Raw genomic sequence first — 22,183 nt, 5'->3', positions numbered from 1 at the left:
CCATTCATATAATTTGGCTCCTCAGTGGTTGATAAACATGAACCAGAGTTAGTTTAAAGGATAATTCTAAAGTAATCCATCCTTAATAAAATACTTCGGATGTTTATGTATGCAAAATTGCATCTTACCCTCCCCCATACTCACTCTAACAGGCCCATCCTTCCCAAGGTTGAGTGTTTTCAGGAAAGCTTTTCATGCACATTTTCACCTACATTTGTACCTCAAACTATGAGGCTTTATTGTTTTATCTATGTCTTCTAAGTAAGATAAAATGATGATGTGTAAGTCAATCAATAGTATTATCTCAAATTGTATAATAGTTTAATAATAACTCCCGTTTTTGAGTGGCTAGTACAGAATGTGTGGATCACAGTATCAAGTGGTTTACATGCAATATCCTATTTATACTATTTAAAAACTTTATAAAGTAGGCATTCTTATACATATTTTACAGATGCAGCAGCTAAGGCTTAATGGCTTAAAGATAATTCACTTAAGAAGGGATAGAAGCCACATTCAAATCCAAGAATATCTGATTTCATAGTCTTTCTTCCATGATTACTCCAAAAGTCTCCTAATAATCAGATTTTTTATTTGACCTGAGTAAAATAGGAAGTCAAGTTCTTATTAAGTAGAATAGATATTTAAGAGAGATGACAAAAGGTGTTTTAGTCACTTAAACGTTTATTATACAAGGATAGATCTACCTGATGTAAATGACGAGTTGATGGGTGCTGACGAGTTGATGGGTGCAGCACACCAACATGTGCAACATATAATTTGCACAAGTATACATATGTAACAAACCTGCACGTTGTGCACATGTACCCTAGCACTTAAAGTATAATAATAATAAAAAAAAGGATAGATCTGCCTCCAGTCTTAGCAACAAGCCTTAACAGCAAATGACAGAAGAGTTGATGAGAACTTTTACTACTAAAAATTAGCACAAAGAGTAACATGAAAGGTGAAAAATGGAAAATATGCATCGATTACATTGTTATCTCCTCAACACCTAGAATTAGTAGGTCCTAAATAAGTATGGACTGGTGAATGAACAGTAAGAGAAGTTCAGAAAACAAATTTTATTCATTTATATACTGCCTTACTGAGTCTGCCTCTTACGGAGTATTTTGGGACTCGGTCAGGGGCTCTCTTCCTGCTCTTCACTTTCCCTCAACTCCCATTTCCTCCTCTTCCCTCCCTACCCCCTTTCTTCTTCTCTATTCCCCTATTTTCCCTTCTCTTCCCTTCCTTTTCCTTTTCTAGCTACAAACTTTCTCTCCAGGTAAATTCATCAATCCTCATGGCCTCGAAAGTTGTATATTAGATGATAACTCTCATCTTTATATTTCCAGCCTTGATAACTCTACTGATGTCCAAAATCTCGTATCAATCCAGCTGCTTACTTGAAAAATGTAATACCCAACAATCATCCCAAACAAAGCATGGCTGAAACAGAACTCCTGGTTTTTCTCCAGACCTCTTCTTGCTGCAGTTTTCCTCTACTCAGCAATGGGCACTACCAACTCCCCCGCTGATAGATCCTGTGTCTTCTCTTTTGCACACACCCTGCATGCTCTCCATCAGAGGTTCCTGTCCATTCTCCTTCCATCCCCTTCTCTCCACGTCCACAGCTATTCTCTGAGTTGTAGCCATGTCCTGTCTCACTATTGTCACCTAACTGGTCTCCTTGCCTCCACACCTGCTTCTCTATAGCCCACTGCCCACAGAGTAACCACAGTGACATTTTTAAATGTCAGTAATATCCCATATTTCTATTTCCCACTTCTATTACATTCATGTACCACATAACAATGTTTTAGTCAATAGTGGACTACATATATAATGATTATCTCATAAGATTATAATACTGTATTTTTTACTGTACCTTTTCTGTGTTTAGATACACACTTTCCGTTGTATAACAGTTGCCTACAGTATTGAGTACAGTAGCCCACTCTACAGGTTTGCAGCCCAGGAGCAATAGGCTATACCACATAGCCTAGGTTTATGGTAGCCTATACTCTCTAGGTTTGTATAAGTGCACCCTAGGAGGTTTGCACAAGGATGAAACGTCCTAATGATGCATTTCTCAGAATGTATCACAGTCATTATGTGACACCTGACTGTACCTTTAATCATACTTAAAATCCAAACTCATTTCAATGATATGCAAATTCTGACATGATCTGGCCCCTGCCTACCTCTGCCATCACAGTCCTTCTCACCACACTGTAGCCACGCTACACTGTAGCCACATCTTGCTGGCTTTTCCACACACCAACTTCATCTCTGCCTTAGGACTTTAGCTCTTGCTCTTCCCCCAGCCCAAATAGCTCTTCGCCAGTCTTTTCATGGCTGTCTTCCTTGTCACATTTAGATCTTAGTTTAAACATCATCTCCTTAGAAAGACCTTCCCTGACTGCAGCCTACCACATTGCCTTAATTTATTTTCTTTAGATCATTTATTACTGTCTGAAAATATCTTGTATATTTATTTATTTACTTAAGTTTTTATCCAACCACAACCTCCACCTTCACCTAAACATAAAGGAGGCCTCATAAAACTAGTGATTTTATTCATCATGTTTATTGTCATATTTATTGCCTAGCCTATAAGATATCAATAAATATTTGAGGGAGAATATATGAGAAAATAGTAAACAAATGGATGCATATTGCCTGGTTCCAGGCCTGAATTTCTAGATAATTGTCTATATCAATTGATTTACCTGCTTTATCACAATCACAGATTAAACTCTATAATGTTATAACTGTTCACATTCTTCTTCAACAGAATACTTTTATTACTTGGAGGGATCCAAAGATGCTCTCCTTTGTGGTTTCAGCACAGATTCAGGGTATGTAATATTTGTTTTCTCTTTAGTCTAAAGGCTGAAAGAGAAGGAAACGAATGTTCAATCAGTTTGCAAATTAGTCTTTGATTCTATATTGCTTTTTTATATATTTCATGGTTTTATTTGTCTCATTCTGTCCCACAACAAATCCAGTCTTTAAAATGTTCACAGTTAATGCATACTCTTGAAAGCAAGACTTTGAAATAGTGCTTGAATTAACACAAGACAGAAGTCACATAAATCTTAAGAAGGTAGAAAATGTTACATCTAGAAAACACCAAAAGTTGGTTGGATAGTTTCAGGTCTTTCTTCTTTCTGGAAAAAGAAGAGTCACAAAATCAATTTTTCTTTCTACTCCCAAGTTCCACTCATTCTCCAATTAAATGTGACTCATAGGTGACTGAATGTTGTGTTTTGGCAACTCTAAGCAAAGGGATTCCTTGGACTTGGGTGCATATATTTTAAGAATATTGTATATATAAGAATATTGTACATATCCAACTGTCCATATTGCTGCTTCTTTCTTACACCAACTTCATTTTGTAGCATTAGCTGCATTAGCTCTTGCTTTTCCCCCTATGCAGATATCTCTTCATCAGTCTCTGTGTACACTGGAAACATAGGAATAAACCGGATAAGGTTGCTGTTCCCAGAAGAATCTCAGAGTATTGTATTTATTTAATGGCATCAGGAAAAACCAGTCCACCAATTTTAGAAAGAAAAAAGTCTTAAAGCTACAAATTTTTATGAACTTAGATAATTACTATATTTTGACTATTATTGATTCTAATCCATTCCAAGAATTATACAGAAAGAAAGAGCTTTGGTAGCAGCCTACATATCAATATTTACTGATCCAAGAACTATTACAAAACATCTATTGAAAGTTTCCATGTTTTAATGATGATAATGCTAATGGCAGCTATGATTTATTAAATACTTTCTATGTGCAGGAAGTAAGCTAAGTAATTTGTACACATTATTTAAACTTACTACAAATCTTATTTTCTTGAGGTAGATGTTATTATCCTATTTTCACAGACAGACTTGTGCCTTGAAGAATTTGGTAAAGTCACTATAAGTAGTCAGTAGTAGAGTGTGATTCAAAACCAGTTCGTCCTGGCTCCAAATCATGTATTCTTAATCGTTATTCAATGTTGTCCCCCTATAGAAGAAACCTTGAATTTGTAACTTTTCACTAAGGCTATTTAGCTTGTGTCCTGAAGACACTCTCACCTATAATATTCTTTTTCATGTGTAGCCAATGTCCAGAGGGGTACACCTGTATGAAAATTGGCAGAAACCCTGATTATGGCTACACGAGCTTTGACACTTTCAGCTGGGCCTTCTTAGCGTTGTTTAGGCTAATGACCCAAGATTACTGGGAAAACCTTTACCAACAGGTGAGTGCCAAGAGAAACATGCATTGTATTTTTGAATGGCATATGTATCTAGTGTATGTTAACAGCCTATATTAGGAGGATTTTTATTTATTTGAGAATGGAGGAAACTCTATTATCTTATTACTAAAATTATAAGTGTTTTACTCCCATAACTAATAATATGGATAGTTCTTGAATCGTAAATAATTTTCTTATCTTTTCTGGGCATATTTAATCTCTAGATCTTTCTCCTTCCTGAGTATATTATCCCATGGGGTCCTAGTTAAGTACCGGGACATACTGCAATGTTTTCTCAAGCTGCTCCTACACATGTACTGTTTTCCATGCGTGCTTGGGATGGCCTGAAGAGAAGAGGCTCTGTGATGTTCACCGGCTCACCATGTTTTATTTTTGAACTCCTATTTACAGTTAAAGATTCAATTCATTTCTCTAAGTTTTTCTCTCCCAAATCAACTGCTCCCAACTGTAGACTTCCGTGACTTTTTGTATATCCTTCTGTTTATATCATTGATATCTCGTACTGTAAGTGTTAATTCACATGGCCATTTCCTCTAACGTGAATGTGAACCTGTTGGGGCTGTGGTCTCTATTTACTTGTATATTCTCAGCAGCCAATCTAAAAGGAAGGAGAGCAAAATGATTATTCTATATTATGCATAACAATGATACACTTTTCTCAGAATAGTTGCAGATTTGTCTTTTTTTTCTTTTTTGGCCTATTTTATATTTACTTTATTTCCAAGAATATTATAAATGAATTCAGAAATTATGTAAGATGCACTTTACAGCAAAAACGAGAATGCAAATATTTTTTGAATAGGCAACAAGTGGTCACCTTTACTCAAAATTAAAGAAATACAAATAAAAAAATTAAAATAATTTTTCATCAGCGGTAAGACTTATTTTTCATTTAATATCTATTTATGCTATTCTAAATGCACTTTAAAATGCTTTGTATGATAAAAGTATATTATATTATAAAATTATTAATATACATGCTAATTATCTTGTAAATTTGTTTAAGTTACTTATAGATTCTCAATATTAGACCTTTGTCAGATGGGTAGATCGCCAAATTTTTCTCCCATTCTATAGTTTGCCTGTTTACTCTGATGTTAGTTTCTTTTGCTGTGCAGAAGCTCTTTAGTTTAGTTATATCCCATTTGTCAATTTTGGCTTTGGTTGCAATTGCTTTTGGTGTTTTTGTCATTAAGTCTTTGCCCAGGCCTATTTCCTGAACGGTATTGCCTAAGTTTTCTTCTAGGATTTTTATGGTTTGGGGTTTTATATTTAAGTCTTTAATCCATCTTGAGTTAATTTTTGTATAAGGTATAAGGAAGGAGCCCAGTTTCAGTTTTCTGCATATGGCTAACCAGTTTCTCCAGCACCATTTATTAAATAGGGAATCCTTTCCACATTGCTTGTTTTTGTCAGGCTTGTTGAAGATCAGATGCTTGTAGAAGTGTGGTGTTGTTTCTGAGGTCTCCGTTCTATTCCATTGGCCTATATGTCTGTTTTGCATGCTGTTTTGGTTACTGTAACCTTATAGTATAGTTTGAAGTCAGGTAGGGTGATGCCTCCAGCTTTGTTCTTTTTGCTTAGAATTGTCTTGGCTGTATGTGCTCTTTCCTGGTTTCATATGAAATTTAAAGTAGTTTTTTTATAATTCTGTGAAGATGTCAATGATAGTTTGATGGGAACAGCATTGAATCTATAAATTACTTTCAGCAGTATGGCCATTTTCATGATAATGAGTCTTCCTATCCATGAATATGGAATGTTTTTCCATTTGTCTGTGTCCTATCCTGTTTCCTTGATTAGTGACTTGCAGTTCTTCTTGAAGAGGTCTTTCATAACCTTTGTAAGCTGTATTCCTAGGTATTTTATTCTCTTTATAGCAATTGTGAATGGGAGTTCATTCATGATTTGGCTCTCTGCTTGTCTATTGATGGTATACAGGAATGCTTGTGATTTTTGCACATTGATTTTGTATCCTGAGACCTTGCTGAAGTTGCTTATCAGTTCAAAGAGTTTCGGGGCTGAGATGATTGGGTTTTCTAGATATAGAATCCTGTCATTTGCAGAGACAATTTGACTTCCTGTCTTCCTATTCGAATATCCTTTATTTCTTTCTCTTGTCTGATTGCTCTGGCCGAAATTCCAACACTATGCTGAATAGGAGTGGTGAGAGAGGGCATCCTTGTCTTGTGCCAGTTTTTAAAGGGAATGTTTCCAGCTTTTTCCGATTCAGTATGATATTGGCTATGGATTTTTCATAAATAGCTCTTATTATTTTGAGATGTGTTTCATCAATACCTAGTTTATTGATAGTTTTTAACGTGAATGGATGTTGAATTTCACTAAAGACCTTTTCTGCATCTATTGAGATAATCATGTGGTTTTTGTCATTGGTTCTGTTTATGTGATGGATTACATTTATTGATTTGCATATATTGAACCAGCCTCTCATCCCATCAAAAAGTGGGCAAAGGATATGAACAGACACTTCTCAAAGGAAGACATTTATGTGGCCAAAAAACATGAAAAAAAGCTCAACGTCGGTGGTCATTAAGAAATGCAAATCAAAACCACAATGAGATACCATCTCAAGTCAGTCAGAATGGTGTTGTTAAAAAGTCAAGAAACAATAGATGCTGGTGAGGCTATGAAGAAATAGTAACGCTTTTACACTGTTGGTGGAAGTGTAAATTAGTTCAACAGTTTTGAAGACAGTGGGGCAATTTCTCAAGGACCTAGAACCGGAAATACCATTTGACCTAGCAATCCCATTACTTGGTATATACCCAAACGAATATAAATCATTCTACTACAAAGACACATGCACATGTATGTTTATTACAGTACTATTTGCAATAGCAAAGAGATGGAATCAACCCAAATGCCCATCAATGTTAAACTGCATAAAGAAAATGTGGTACACATACACCATGGAATACTATGCAGCCATAAAAAAAGAATGAGATCATGTCCTTTGAAGGGACATGAATGAAGCTGGAAGCCATCATCCTCAGCAAACTAATACAGGAAGAGAAAACCAAACACTGCCTGTTCTCACTCATAAGTGGGAGTTGAAAAAATTTGAACACATGGACACAGGGAGGGGAAAAATACACACTAGGGCCTGTTGGGGAGTGGGAGGCAAGGGGAGGGAGAACATTAGGACAACTACCTAATGTATGCAGGTCTTAAAACCTAGATAATGTGTTGATAGGTGCAGCAAACCACTATAGCACATGTATACCTATGTAACAAACCTGCACGTTCTGAACATGTATCCTGGAACTTAAAGTAAACATGTGAAAAAAAGCTCATCATCACTGGTCATTAGAGGAATGCAATTCAAAACCACAATGAGATACCATCTCATGCCAGTTAGAATGGTGATCATTAAAAAGTCAGGAAATAACAGATGCTAGAGAGGATGTGGAGAAATAGGAATGCTTTTAAACTGTTGGTAGTAGTGTAGATTTGTTCAACCATTGTGGAAGACAATGTGGCGATTCCTCAAGGATCTAGAACTAGAAATGCCATTTGACCCAGCAATCCCATTACTGGGTATATACCCAAAAGATTATATATCATTCTACTGTATAGACATATGCACATGTATGTTTATTGTGGCACTATTCACAATAGCAGAGACTTGGAGCCAACCCAAATGTCCATCAAAGATAGACTAGATAAAGAAAATGTGGCACATATACACCATGGAATACTATGCAGCCATAGAAAAGAATAAGTTCATGTCCTTTGCAGGGACATGGATGAAGCTAGAAACCATCATTCTCAGCAAACTAAAACAGGAACAGAAAACCAAACACCACATGTTCTCACTCATAAGTGAGAGTTGGATAATAAGAACAGATGGTCACAGGGAGAGGATCATCACGCACTGGGGCCTGTCGGGGTTGGGGGTAAGGGGAGGAATAGCATTAGGAGACATAACTAATGTAGGTAACGAGTTAATGGGTGCAACAACCCACCATGGCACGTGTAACATGTAACATATAACAAACCTGCACGTTACGCCAAAAAAAAAAAAGAAAGAAAAATCTCTGTACCTTCAGTTTAATTTTGCTGTAATCCTAAAACTATTTTGAAAAATCAAATCTATTTTAAAAAGCAAATAAAACCAAAAAAAGTTAATTGAAATACCTATGAGATGAATAAAGTAATTAAATAAGACTATCTCCCTAGAGTTAACATTCAATGATATTATTAATATTTAATGGTAAATAAAGAAAAGATAGAATTTTAACAGTAAGAGGGACTATAGATATCACTTGTTCCTAAAATTTGAAAGCGAGCAAAGGATTTGATTTTATGAGTAATTTTCAGACTATAGGAAAAAATGCATGATTTTTATACTACTACACTTAATAATCAAGAATCATACATGACTTTAGTACAAGCATATCACATTGCTATATTCTTTGTACTGAAAATGTATTTAATATTTGTTTTCCATGAAGATATAATTTCTCCTTATAGTTTTGATAACATGAGATTATACAAAACTGTCAAATTTGCCCATGCCAGTCAACTTGAAATAATTTACTAAAAAACTTTCTGTTGTTCAAATGACAATTTCCATTTTTCCCTAGACGCTGCGTGCTGCTGGCAAAACCTACATGATCTTCTTTGTCGTAGTGATTTTCCTGGGCTCCTTTTATCTAATAAACTTGATCTTGGCTGTGGTTGCCATGGCTTATGAAGAACAGAACCAGGCAAACATTGAAGAAGCTAAACAGAAAGAATTAGAATTTCAACAGATGTTAGACCGACTTAAAAAAGAGCAAGAAGAAGCTGAGGTACTGTTATTTGATTTAAAATTCTTCCCAAAGGTAGAAATGCAAAAGGTTACAACAGAGGCTCTGTGGTTTATGTTCGGCCTTCTCCAGCTAGATTTTCTTTAATGAACTTTTGTGTATAAACTGCATCCTCATTTCTGGTGTGGATAGAGGAACCAATTCTGAACTGAGCTAGAATTGACACTTTCCCCATAATCATCTCACTGCATGGAAAGTGATCTAAGGCTGTTCCTCCTAAACCTTTTACCTACAATGACTTAGAGTGTGTGCGTGTGTGTGTGTTTATATATGCATATATATATATATATATGCATATATACACACAGTCAAAATGGATTTCCCCAGAGTACCAATTGTATACAGTGGTTTCAGGAAACTTATTTTAATGTTAAAATTAACAGATACTGTTCTATGGGGTATGAAGACCACAGTGCATCATGTTTTCTTAATGTCACAAAGATTTTTAAGATAAAACAGGAGATATTAAGAAAATAATAATTTTGATGTGGCTACTTCAGGTTGTCACAGCTCCTTGAGAGTTTCCTCCTTAATCCTCTCTCCAAAGAGATTCTTCAGTGTAAATGTTTGAGAAGGCTTGTACGAAGAGAAACATAATTTCAGATATACTGCAGGTGTCTTAACATTTGTCTGAAGGTTTGACCTAGTTAAATCTCTTCAAGGAATCTAATGTATTAGGGGAGGGCCATCATCTGTAATGCAGATAAATTCTGATGCACAAATATTCAGTGCAGTGTTTGAATAATGGTAAAAATCAGAAAACATTTAAATTTTGGAAAATTAGAAAATAACTAAGAAAATTATGAAAACTGTGTATCTCAGAGTATTATTTTGCCATAGAACTATGTTTTTTTTAAAAATTATGATGTCATGAGGAAAAATCTTTTAGAATAATGATGGATTAAATACTGTAGTCAGATACAATCTCAGTTTTAAAATTATACAGACATATAAAAAGAATGGAGGAAATATTTGCACCAATTGTTTCTGGGATGTAAGATGACTTTTTTTTCTGTTTTTCATTTGTATCTTTATTTCCCATGTTTTTACAAGAATTTTTTTAGTGTTTATAAACAAAACATTTTTGTAAAAGGATAGTACTGGGTTATCCCAGGTACTACCTAGGGAATCCCCAGAAGTCTCATTCAGGCCAATACTCATTGACCTTACCACTTTCTTACAATATTGTGCTGTAATAATTCATTTATTTTTCAGATAACTCAATCTTTATTAAACCATCGAGTGCCTGATTCTATTGATGATATGGAGTTAATTGCCTGATCATCAAATTGTCTGTCTTATTACATGGTTTATGTACATTCCAAAATTACCTTGTAAAACATTAACATATAATATTTAATTTGTCTTTATTGTAAGCAAATTAATAACATGTGATAGTTTAATTCCAAAATACAATAGAGCTTTATTTCAACCTGAGACAAAAAATATATATATACTTTGTAAACATTCTGATCACTGTGTAAAGAAAACGATCATTTCATGTTTAAAAGACATGATTATATGCACCATGTTGTTATGCTGATAGGTGAAAGATGGCCTGTCCTAGAGTTTCCTAGGCTTTGGAAATGACTCATTTAAGTGTTAACGTCTTGGCCCAACCAGGCAATCGCAGCGGCAGCGGCTGAATATACAAGTATTAGGAGAAGCAGAATTATGGGCCTCTCAGAGAGTTCTTCTGAAACATCCAAACTGAGCTCTAAAAGTGCTAAAGAAAGAAGAAACAGAAGAAAGAAAAAGAATCAAAAGAAGCTCTCCAGTGGAGAAGAAAAGGGAGATGCTGAGAAATTGTCCAAATCAGATTCAGAGGAGAACATCAGAAGAAAAAGTTTCCACCTTGGTGTCGAAGGGCATAGGCGAGGACACGAAAAGAGATTATCTACCCCCAATCAGGTACCACCCAAACTGCTCAATGTGTATCGCCAGAGGCAGAATGATAGAGAAAACTGTCTTATTTTAGGGTAAGAGACCTCAGGAGAGGATAGTGAGTGACTTCATTGGCATGATCTTAGGTAAAAACCTAGTATCGCTGGGCATTAATGGAAAGATGTACACAGGTTTTCATTTGGGTTTTATCATTTTTGAAAGATTTTATAGTTTCAGAATTGTCAATATATTTTCTAATAAACTATTTTCAGAAACAAAATATTACTGAGAACCATTGCAGAAATAAAGAGACTATTCACACTATAGAATACCTTTTATATTTGTATTTTATAATGTGTTTTATAATGCCTCATTGGGTAAAAACTAATCTTAGACTAGTTGCGCTTCTTTCTTTTATTCTTTTTTTTTTTTTTTGAGACGGAGTCTTGCTGTGTCACCCAGGCTGGAGTCGGCTCACTGCAAGCTCTGCCTCCCGGGTTCATGCCATTCTCCTGCCTCAGCCTCCCAAGTAGCTGGGACTACAGGAGCCTGCCACCATGCCCGGCTAATTTTTTGTATTTTTAGTAGAGATGGGGGTTTTACCATGTTAGTCAGGATAGTCTAGTCTCGATCTCCTGACCTCGTGATCTGCCTGTCTCGGCCTCCCAAAGTGCTGGGATTACAGGCGTGAGCCCCCGTGCCCCGCCTTGCTTCTTTCTTAACCATTATAGGTAATAGTATTACCTGAGTATCGCTCACCCATTTGGAACTTTGGAGAAGCCTTTGATATCGTCCACCCCCAACCACATCAACTACTAATATGTAGTGCCATAGTTGTTAATTCTGCTTATGTGGAAGTTCTCTTTCCCTTTCTCTTTTCACTGGAACCTTCATCTCTCAGGTCTCCCTGCCTATAATTCTGCACAAACCCCCAAGAAGAACCATTACTTCTATTTTCCTTAGGACTTCTCTGTTTTCCATCATACAACCCCACAAATCATTTTTCTGAACTAAAAATCTAGTTAAGAATCTGCAAGATTCTACCTGATATACCTAATAATAAAAGGTAGAGTCCCTGCCTCCACAATTTCACTTGAACCTAGGGGATGATACGGAACTTGGACACATATATCAATAAAAATAAATATGACCGGAGCAGTCCAAGCTGGTTTTGAGGCGAAGACCTTGCCATACTTTTTCCATTGTTCACAATATTTGCCGCTTTGTTCTTCACATAGTAAGCACTAACGTCTATTGAACTAGATCCTTCCAAAGGATTTGCATCCTGGACATGAGTCATATAAGCATGAATTTTTCCTCCTCTTTGGTATTGGGCAACTTCTTTAAAAATATTTAATGACTTTATAAATTAACTGGTGTTAAATGGTCTTTTAAAATACACTCTAACTGAGCTCTTAGTACGTAAGGTGGATTTTCAATGCAAAGAACCATACAGCATGATTTCCAGTTTTTTGTGAAGCTTGGGGATTGATATATAAAAAGCTGAATGACCGGTAACAATACTAAGTTCTTTTTTTAATGATATATTCTGCGCAGCAAAATGAATGGCATTAAAAGAAAGGAGCAGTAACTCTAGACCAGAATATTAGAGAGCTGTACAGCAACAAATAATTTACCTGGTCCTGAAAGGATGAGTTCTGCAAATCATTTCATCCCTTCAGTGGAATAAGTTTTTTTTTCCTCACTGAATTGCTTCGTTTTTAAGTGTGTTTCTTTTAAGTCAGTACAGAGCCACCTGCCCTCAGGCCAGTGGGTTCAGTAGTATTTATATGAAGGTACTTCTGTTAGTAGGTGCTTCAGCAAATACATGTTATTTTGTAATTTTTCTGCAGTCACCACTCAGCATTCGTGGTTCCTTGTTTTCTGCAAGGCGAAGCAGCAGAACAAGTCTTTTTAGTTTCAAAGGCCGAGGAAGAGATATAGGATCTGAGACTGAATTTGCCGATGATGAGCACAGCATTTTTGGAGACAATGAGAGCAGAAGGGGCTCACTGTTTGTGCCCCACAGACCCCAGGAGCGACGCAGCAGTAACATCAGCCAAGCCAGTAGGTCCCCACCAATGCTGCCGGTGAACGGGAAAATGCACAGTGCTGTGGACTGCAACGGTGTGGTCTCCCTGGTTGATGGACGCTCAGCCCTCATGCTCCCCAATGGACAGCTTCTGCCAGAGGTGATAATAGATAAGGCAACTTCTGATGACAGCGTAAGGACGTTTTACATAGCTCAGGCATGGCTGGGCCCTTGTTCCTGCATCAGTCGGTCTCTCTGCTGGAGGGCCTTCTCTCTGGTCTTGTGAATGGCTCTGCATTTTGCAATACTTTTTCTATAGAAACACACCTTTGATTCATTACCTTAATCCTCATTCTATGTGTTGTAGGCATCTAACTCAAAGATAAAATCCCATTTTTGTAAAAAGGTACTTGTCTATTAATTTTATAATGGAAGATTATAAATAATCTAGAGAACAATTTATGAAAGATAAATATATAGATAGATATCAGCACAGAAAATTCAATGATAATGCTGATGTTAGTTAATAATAGATCCCATTTCTATGAAGAAATTTGGATTACTTGCCAGCTACTGCTATCTTTTTCAGGTCACAACTTAATATGTACCTATTCCAAGGAATTCCAAGGAATCTTATTTGAGTTGTTAGTAACAGCAAACACGTATTTAGTATTTACGACAACCCCATGAGATGACATATTATCATCTCTGTTTTACAAATGGGAAAATTGAGGCATGGGGAAATAAAGCAACTTACCCCAATGTACTCAGGTAATAAACGGTAACTCTGAAGTTGAAACAGAGGCTGTCTGTTTCAGAGCTTGTACTCTTAACCACCCACTCTGCTATCTCTCCAATGTGCAGTAGAACGCTTACCTTGAAAAAATTTAGAATGACTATGTCGTAGGTCCTCTACATAAATGAAACATAACTGTTTTCCTTTTTAAAAAATAGTTCATCTGGAGTCTATGAATCAAAACAAAATATCTGAAACGCAAGCATTGATACAAACAAACATAAAAGCAAAACAACAATTTTACAGCAGTTCCAAAGGTCTAGGAGTCACTGAGTGGTTAGAGAAAGGTGTCTGATTAGGCTTGAAAGTGAGATCTTTCTCATTCCTGGAGTTTCCAGGATATCTCTTTAGCCCACTCACTATGCTATGCTGCATTACTAATATCAGCAAGGGCTTTGACTAGCCCAATAAACTTCAAACATATGCTACATGCTTATATATTTATATTTGCAGACAGTGTAGTATTTTAAATGAGAATATAGTTCCATCAAATCCATGGCCACACATATATTTCAATTTGAATAAATGCATGTGCTTTTAGGTAACATGTGACCTCTATGTGTGCATGATACAGCTTAAGCCCTTCTCTCAAGGTACTTTTCCTTATTGAATGAGCATGTTAAATTTCTGTGGAATCAAACTTTGGTTGCATTTTGTTTTTTAATTATGTGTGTAGTATGTAAAATATTATATAATTTATATCAGATTTGGAGATTATTTCATATTTTTAATGAAGTTTCTTCATTTAAGAGTTTTTTAACCATAGAAAAATCAGTATCACAATAAATCCTAAAGTGAAAACTAGAAAACTAGGGGAATTAGTGGATACTTATGAGATACAATGGTAATACAATAAACATAAAATTGTGGCACAATATATGGTTTATATGAAAACACTGCATAACAAATAATGTCGTCTCTATACCTGAAACATATCTACATGGAAAAGAATTTGTTTAATCTGACAAATTCTTATTTCACAGACTATAGCACAGAAAACATGGTTTTGAGACTTTTCAAAAAGTTGACTTTTTACAGAGATCTCTCAAATGGGTATGTCTGTTCACATACACATATATGTATAATACACCCATGCACATATTTATGCCTGTATATGTTTTGATACACCACATACATGCATGGCTATATACAACTATATAATTTTACAAATCTAGAAATATGTATTTATATATTTAAATATATACCACATACCACACACAAGCAGACAAACGTGATAGATCTAGAGTTGTATAGTTTTTTGTGTATATATGTGTATGTGAGTATGTGTGTGTATTTCTGGCCTGCATGGAATCAACATAGTGTTTTAAATTTGAATTAATTTTCAAGTTTTACAAATAAGACATTTTCTCACAAAAATAAATATACTTGGTATGCATGAATTCATATTTTTGTATGGCAACAATTTCTAGAGCTGAAAGAGTGGTCACCTCTTTCAGATGTAGCTTGCATTCTCCATTTCACTAATTGTTCTTTTCAAACTGAGTCATTGATCATCATATACTCTGCTCAGTTCATGAGGTCTTCCTTGGCAGTAAGAGACAAGCATTACAGTAGTTTCATTAATGTTGTTCCCTCAATACAAAGTAATTCCAGAAATTTATCAGAGAACACTGAGATTCTACCCCTTTAGATACACAGCACTACAGCACTTTAACTGTTTTCATGTAGGACTCTCACATGATAAAACTATCTGAATAAATTGGACACCCAGAAAGGTAGAGAGGTGATGATAGTGATATAACAAAAAAGCAGCTAGCTTTATTTTTTATCTCCTAAATATTAATTCCTTTAATCCTTACAAGAATATGAAGCAAGTACTATGATTATCCCCATTTTACCAATAATAAAACTGAGACAGTTAAGTAACTCTCCTGTGATATACAGCCAGTAAGTAGCAGAGCCATAATTTGAACCCAGCAATCTAAGCTCTACTTTTAATTACTCACCACAGCTATATAAGCAAGATTTTATCTTACACCTACAATTTATTAGGATTCTGTTCTTAAGACGTTAATTGATCTTTTTTTAGGGCACAACCAATCAAATACACAAGAAAAGGCGTTGTAGTTCCTATCTCCTTTCAGAGGATATGCTGAATGATCCTAACCTCAGACAGAGAGCAATGAGTAGAGCAAGCATATTAACAAACACTGTGGAAGGTATGTAATAATCTTCTTTTTACCAGACAGATTCTTAAATAAAATTAACATAAATCTGGTCAACCTTAAATAGACACGTGAAATTCTTAGGAATAATATCAGAGGCCATAAAATAGTTTTAAATGATGGTAAAGATAACCAATGGATATTGATGGAAGTGTTTTTGTGTGCTTAAAAATGGATAAAGTTATTTGCTCTTAAACACACACATTGATAACATGGCAAAAATGACTTTGCAAAAATGAAAAAAAAACCCACAAAGACAGATGTTGGGTGATCTGACCTTTCAAAGACAAGTGATTTAATGGTAATTGATGCAGAAAAGAAGGTTAACCCAGAGCTATGTGATTCTGTCCCTATCCAATCTTACAAATTACATAATCGCTCAAATTTGTCTCTTCTAATAAGCAAAGATAGTCAAAGGGTGACAACTTTACAAACTGTGCTGGCTTCTACCCTCTCCCCTGACAATATGCCCCAGGTCCCACCTGGTCCCTGGTCTAACACTTCACCCCCACATTCCCATCGTGGGAGCAGACAAAGTGTCTACCCATCCCCTGAATGAATGATGAGAAGTAAATGGGCTGGCTAATGGTGTGAAATGTCTATTTCATGAGTCCTCCATACATTATTTCTAGTTGCTTGGTTCTAGGATTGTTTTCACCCATGAACTATTACAGCAAGAGTTTTTTCTGGATAGAATAGTCTCATCTTATTGTTGTCATAGGACTAAAAACACAGGTGAAAAATATGCATATTGGTGGAAAATATACATTTCTCTGTTAAGGAAACATTAGTTCTCCTGTTTACCATCACATGTTAGGTGCATTTTCCTCTGAAAGATGCCCACGTATGTGCTTGCAGTCATTAATTTCACTTCCTTACCCTCATTATGCTTCATCTAGGCAACAAACATGTCATAATAGACTTATGTAAGAGGCTATACTTTCATTGAAAACAGTACTGTTAAATTTTCAAAATCTAAACTACAAACCTTGTTTCAATATTAGAGTGCCTCACTGATTTGTATCTGATTAGGAGTGAAATATACAAATGGCTGACTCCATGTTCTCTGTTTTTTTCTCCCAGAACTTGAAGAGTCCAGACAAAAATGTCCACCTTGGTGGTACAGATTTGCACACAAATTCTTGATCTGGAATTGCTCTCCATATTGGATAAAATTCAAAAAGTGTATCTATTTTATTGTAATGGATCCTTTTGTAGATCTTGCAATTACCATTTGCATAGTTTTAAACACATTATTTATGGCTATGGAACATCACCCAATGACTGAGGAATTCAAAAATGTACTTATTATAGGAAATTTGGTAAGTCTCTTATTGTATGTTGCATACTCATAGTTTCTCTCTTTAGTTGTCATCACTGTCATTTCATATTTTTTTATGTCAGATGAATCTGCAGCCTCATAATTATGCATATCAAGAAGTTACCATATGAATGGATGCGTAGAACCAAGTTTCTGGTTATGTCTTTCAAAATAATTGCGCAGTAGTGTTGAGGTCTATAAATAACAATACTATTTCTATAAAAGGTTACCATCTTGGGAGTTGATAATGATTTTTTCTTCCAGCATATTTCTTGGGAACAACACTTAACATTTTTAGTTCTTTCTTATACCTTCCTAATTACATTGCTGCTTTCTTATAAGTACACATCTCACATATTTTCAGAAAACCTGTGGATGTATTGCTTTGACATAATAGTGGTGAAATGTTTGGGTCCTCAGAGTCCCAAAGACCTGTGTTTGAATGCTGATTCTGCATTATATGAGTGATATGGCCTTGGACAAATATTTTAACTCTATATTATTTAATTTCATCATTTATAAAATAATGCTTCATTATAAAATGATAATTTTTATTTATAATATAACTATTTCATTTATCATATTGTTAGGTGGATTAGTTTCTACTTATTAGCCTCGCATATAGTAAATACACAATAAATTAAAGCTGTCATCATCATCAACATCATTATCATCAAAACTTCAAAAACTTAATGAAACAAGCTTTAAAAACAACTATTTTGAGAAACCAAAATGGTTGAACTGGACATAGAAGACTCAAGGATAGGTGAGAAAGTGATCAACAGGCTTCTAGAAGATATAAGATCCAATTAGGAAAACTGATGCCAGAGTGATCTCTAAAATGTACAGTGTTGGTCACACTAACTCATAGTAAACAAAGGGTCAGTTTTTGACTATGGATGTGAGGCAGGCACCAGTTCATTTTTAGGGCTAGAGAATCCCAGCTTATGACTCTTTGTAAACCATGAATAACTCTGGGTATCTTTGTCAATGTCTACATAAGATAATTTTGCTTTTGCTGTAGTCCCAAACAAATTGATATTTGAAGACCAGAAGTTCTTTTCTGGGTCTGCCTTCTCTTCCAAATTGTCTACAAATATTCCCAGTTACAATGTTTTTCCCCATGTGCTCGCTGAGTTAGCATTCTTCTTCCCTTCTATTTATCTTTGCAAAAAGGCAGGAATATCTAGTTTCTAATTGTTGGTGGAGATCTGGATCATGCAAATAAGTACCTTCTCCACTGAGATGACTACATCCCTGTGAACTCAGAAAGGATTTACCTGGTCACAGCTATTACCACAACCTCAAGTCCAGCTGCTCGCTGCCAGTCGTCTTGATCCTGCATTATTTGAAAATTGACTCCTACAATTATAGACCTAAACATTTCCCTTAGAATCATCTTTGATCAGATTCCTTGACTCAAAGTGTACCCAAAGGATTCATTTTGGTGTTGCCTTTTTAAGTGAGTCCTTTGATACCAGTATCATGAATTAATGATACTTTGCACTTTTGTGTCAAAGCTTTAGAAGTCTTACTTTAGCTGCCATATTGTCAATTAAATACTTTTTTCTCATCTGCTGATAAATCTTTAAAGAGTGAGTCAACATGTTCTTTATTACTCTAACAGTAGTCAGATCAGAAAAATTTTTTTTTTTTTCTGGCTCAAAATTTCAGTATCAATTTATGTTTTCTTTTTATCTTCTTCCAGAACAACTTTTTGACCCACATAAATTCTTTGAAAACAGTGACTGTGTCAATTACCAAATGTTTTACTTTGCTGAAATTTTAATATGCTATTCTAAAACGCTCTATAAAAATGATGAGCACTGACAGGACAGTTAGAGCTTCAACCTTTTGATACTTATATGGGAGCCAGGGAAGAGTGATACCTAGTTTATAGGACTAAGTTGATAAGAATATCCATTTATAAAGTATTTAGCAAACTGTCTGGAACACAGTAAATGCTAAGCAAACAGTGATTATTATCATTGTGTTGATTTACTATTTTCTAATATTAACAGAAAAACATTATGTTTCTCACTTAGGTCTTTACTGGAATCTTTGCAGCTGAAATGGTATTAAAACTGATTGCCATGGATCCATATGAGTATTTCCAAGTAGGCTGGAATATTTTTGACAGCCTTATTGTGACTTTAAGTTTAGTGGAGCTCTTTCTAGCAGATGTGGAAGGACTGTCAGTTCTGCGATCATTCAGACTGGTAAACATAAACTAAGGTTGCCATTATATTCTATAATAAAGGGATATTTATTTGGTTTTGCATTATTATTTAAAACTTTTTGGAATTTGAATCAAAAGGCAAGATTTTATCTTGATATCAAGTAAAATAAAATCCATTCATTGACAAATGCACTTAAATAACTGAAACCACTTGAATATTTTTACAATTTTTGAAGACATGCTCAATTCTAATTTGAAGTGCACATTAATATAATATAAATATTTTCTATTATATTAATATAGTGCAATAATTTATTTCACAGTAAGAAGCTTATGGCTTACAGAATTTCAATGATTATATGTTCATAACTTTATGAATTTGGTAAAGATCAAATTGTTATCCCTCAAACAATTGTTGTCTGATCTTAACAATATAAAAACAAAGACTTTTTAAAGCACATTTCTCTAATATGCTAGAATTTATCTAAATGTCAGCATGAAAAATGTATAAAAGTATTAGAAAATAGAATTAAGGATAAATTATCAATTCTAAAAGAAATAATATCACAAATTATAAGAGATTTCTATGGCAATCCTGAACTAAAAGTACATACTTTCTTCATAATATCTGTTGTCATTTTCTGGGGCAAGTAGAACAAAATAACAGAAATATTGAAAATAGATGAGAATGAAAAATAAGAATAGTTTATTTTAGCCAGATAATAATGACAACATTATAGGACTTAAAGTCAGCTTTACACTTTGAACAAAAATCAAGATTGGAAACATTGAAAAAATTTTCATAATGATTAATATTAAACTTTATATTTGCTTTTAGCTCCGAGTCTTCAAGTTGGCAAAATCCTGGCCAACATTGAACATGCTGATTAAGATCATTGGTAACTCGGTAGGGGCTCTAGGTAACCTTACCTTAGTGTTGGCCATCATCGTCTTCATTTTTGCTGTGGTCGGCATGCAGCTCTTTGGTAAGAGCTACAAAGAATGTGTCTGCAAGATCAATGATGACTGTACACTCCCACGGTGGCACATGAATGACTTCTTCCACTCCTTCCTGATTGTGTTCCGCGTGCTGTGTGGAGAGTGGATAGAGACCATGTGGGACTGTATGGAGGTTGCTGGTCAAGCTATGTGCCTTATTGTTTACATGATGGTCATGGTCATTGGAAACCTAGTGGTATGTAACCAGATGTTCATACATTTTAATTTCTCTGTGGAAATTATTTTGTGATGATGTGATCTATTATTTTTATAATTTTATAATTATATCTAAAGTCATTAATTGCAACAGAATAGTGATAATTTTAATACAAGAAAGAACAGGAAAGAGAACAAAATGTTGTTTTAGTTTCGCTAGCCAAAAAATCCATATTTATATTTTTCAAAATCACTGCCTATTCATTTTAATGCAAAGCTTTCTATCTTTCTCTCTAATCTTGATAGTAACGGCATATGCTCTCTTGAAGCTATACTAATAAATAATATATAATTAAGTTAATAATAACAAAAATGAAGTTAATAATGGACTAAGGCAAATGAAAGGACTAGTCCCGCACCTTATAGCCATGTATAAGACTAGCCTCTATAGCAAGGATCAGCACCTATGCCCCACAAACCACAGCAAGTCCAGTGCCTGTTATTGTGCGGCCCTGGGAGCTAAGAATGATTTTTAAATTTTTAAGTGGTTAAAATAATCAAAAGAAGAATAAATGACACATGCACATTATATGAAATTAGAATTTTAGTGTTCATAAATTTTATTCAAACATGGGAGTGTTAATTCATTTACGTATCTTCCATGGCTGCTTTTACATTACAATGGCAGAGATGAATAGCTGCCATGGAAATTCTATGCCCAATAGCATCTAAAATATTTATCATTTGGCCCTTTACAGAAAAAGTTTTCCAACCACTGGCCTATAGCATCGCGTAGACATAGCAATTTGCCTGTTTTTTGAATTAGTGTTTTCTTGACTTGTACTTCTTTTTATTTTTTTCTTCCTTATACTGATTGGTGAACACTTTCAAGCTTACAAGCAGGAGAAAATTGGGATAAGATGCTCTTCTATGAGCCACTCATCTCAATTCTCAAATCTGCCGTGTTGACTAGTCTCAGTTGGTCAGCTTGACATCAAATCTCTCATCAGGTATCCAGAACGTGGGGTATGGTAACAGCCATATGGTAAGTGCCTTCACTTCCCACTGAGTTGAAAAAAGTTACTAAAATATTGTTGTCCTTGTAACCACCATAAAAAAAGGACTCAGAAGTCAGGACAGAAACCTACATTCATCCAATCACACACTAAATGATACTGTGCCAGACATACACAAAGGCATTTATGCAGCACATATTCTGGATTTTTACTGCACAAAAAATATATATCATGGATTACCATTCTGTAATTGTTGATCACCCTCAAGTTGCAGTAATAAATAAGCTTTCTAGTTTTATACAGCCTCACAAATTCCTTCCAATATGGAATGAAATACACATTCTCTTTGTTTCTTCTTCTCAGTTTTGCATTTATAAGCTCCTATAGCAGGATTTGCTTGTGTATTTTCTTTTTCTTTTTTTTTTCTTTGAGATGGAGTCTCACTTTGTTGCCCAGGCTGGAGTGCAATGATGCACTCTCGGCTCGCCCCAACCTCCGCC

The 22,183-nt window shown here is 35.1% G+C and overlaps 1 protein-coding gene across 3 annotated transcripts in view; it reads left to right on the top strand.

Annotated features, from left to right (window-relative positions):
• Window positions 1-22,183, top strand: part of SCN9A (sodium voltage-gated channel alpha subunit 9) — a 191,383-nt gene that overhangs the window by 88,111 nt on the left and 81,089 nt on the right. For 2 of the 3 annotated variants that reach the window (XM_007965235.3, XM_073019778.1), the window contains 9 exons: window positions 2,801-2,864; window positions 4,123-4,264; window positions 8,890-9,096; window positions 10,738-11,025; window positions 12,852-13,223; window positions 15,877-16,006; window positions 17,096-17,334; window positions 19,379-19,552; window positions 20,351-20,707. In XM_007965235.3, coding sequence (XP_007963426.1) covers window positions 2,801-2,864; window positions 4,123-4,264; window positions 8,890-9,096; window positions 10,738-11,025; window positions 12,852-13,223; window positions 15,877-16,006; window positions 17,096-17,334; window positions 19,379-19,552; window positions 20,351-20,707 — 1,973 coding nt within the window. The remainder of the gene's footprint in view (window positions 1-2,800; window positions 2,865-4,122; window positions 4,265-8,889; window positions 9,097-10,737; window positions 11,026-12,851; window positions 13,224-15,876; window positions 16,007-17,095; window positions 17,335-19,378; window positions 19,553-20,350; window positions 20,708-22,183) is intronic. The other variant, XM_007965236.3, reaches the window with a different exon arrangement.

This window comes from Chlorocebus sabaeus, chromosome 10 (assembly GCF_047675955.1).
Source record: "Chlorocebus sabaeus isolate Y175 chromosome 10, mChlSab1.0.hap1, whole genome shotgun sequence".
In the NCBI taxonomy this organism is placed as follows: domain Eukaryota; kingdom Metazoa; phylum Chordata; class Mammalia; order Primates; family Cercopithecidae; genus Chlorocebus; species Chlorocebus sabaeus.
This window is presented reverse-complemented; position numbering and strand designations above follow the sequence as displayed.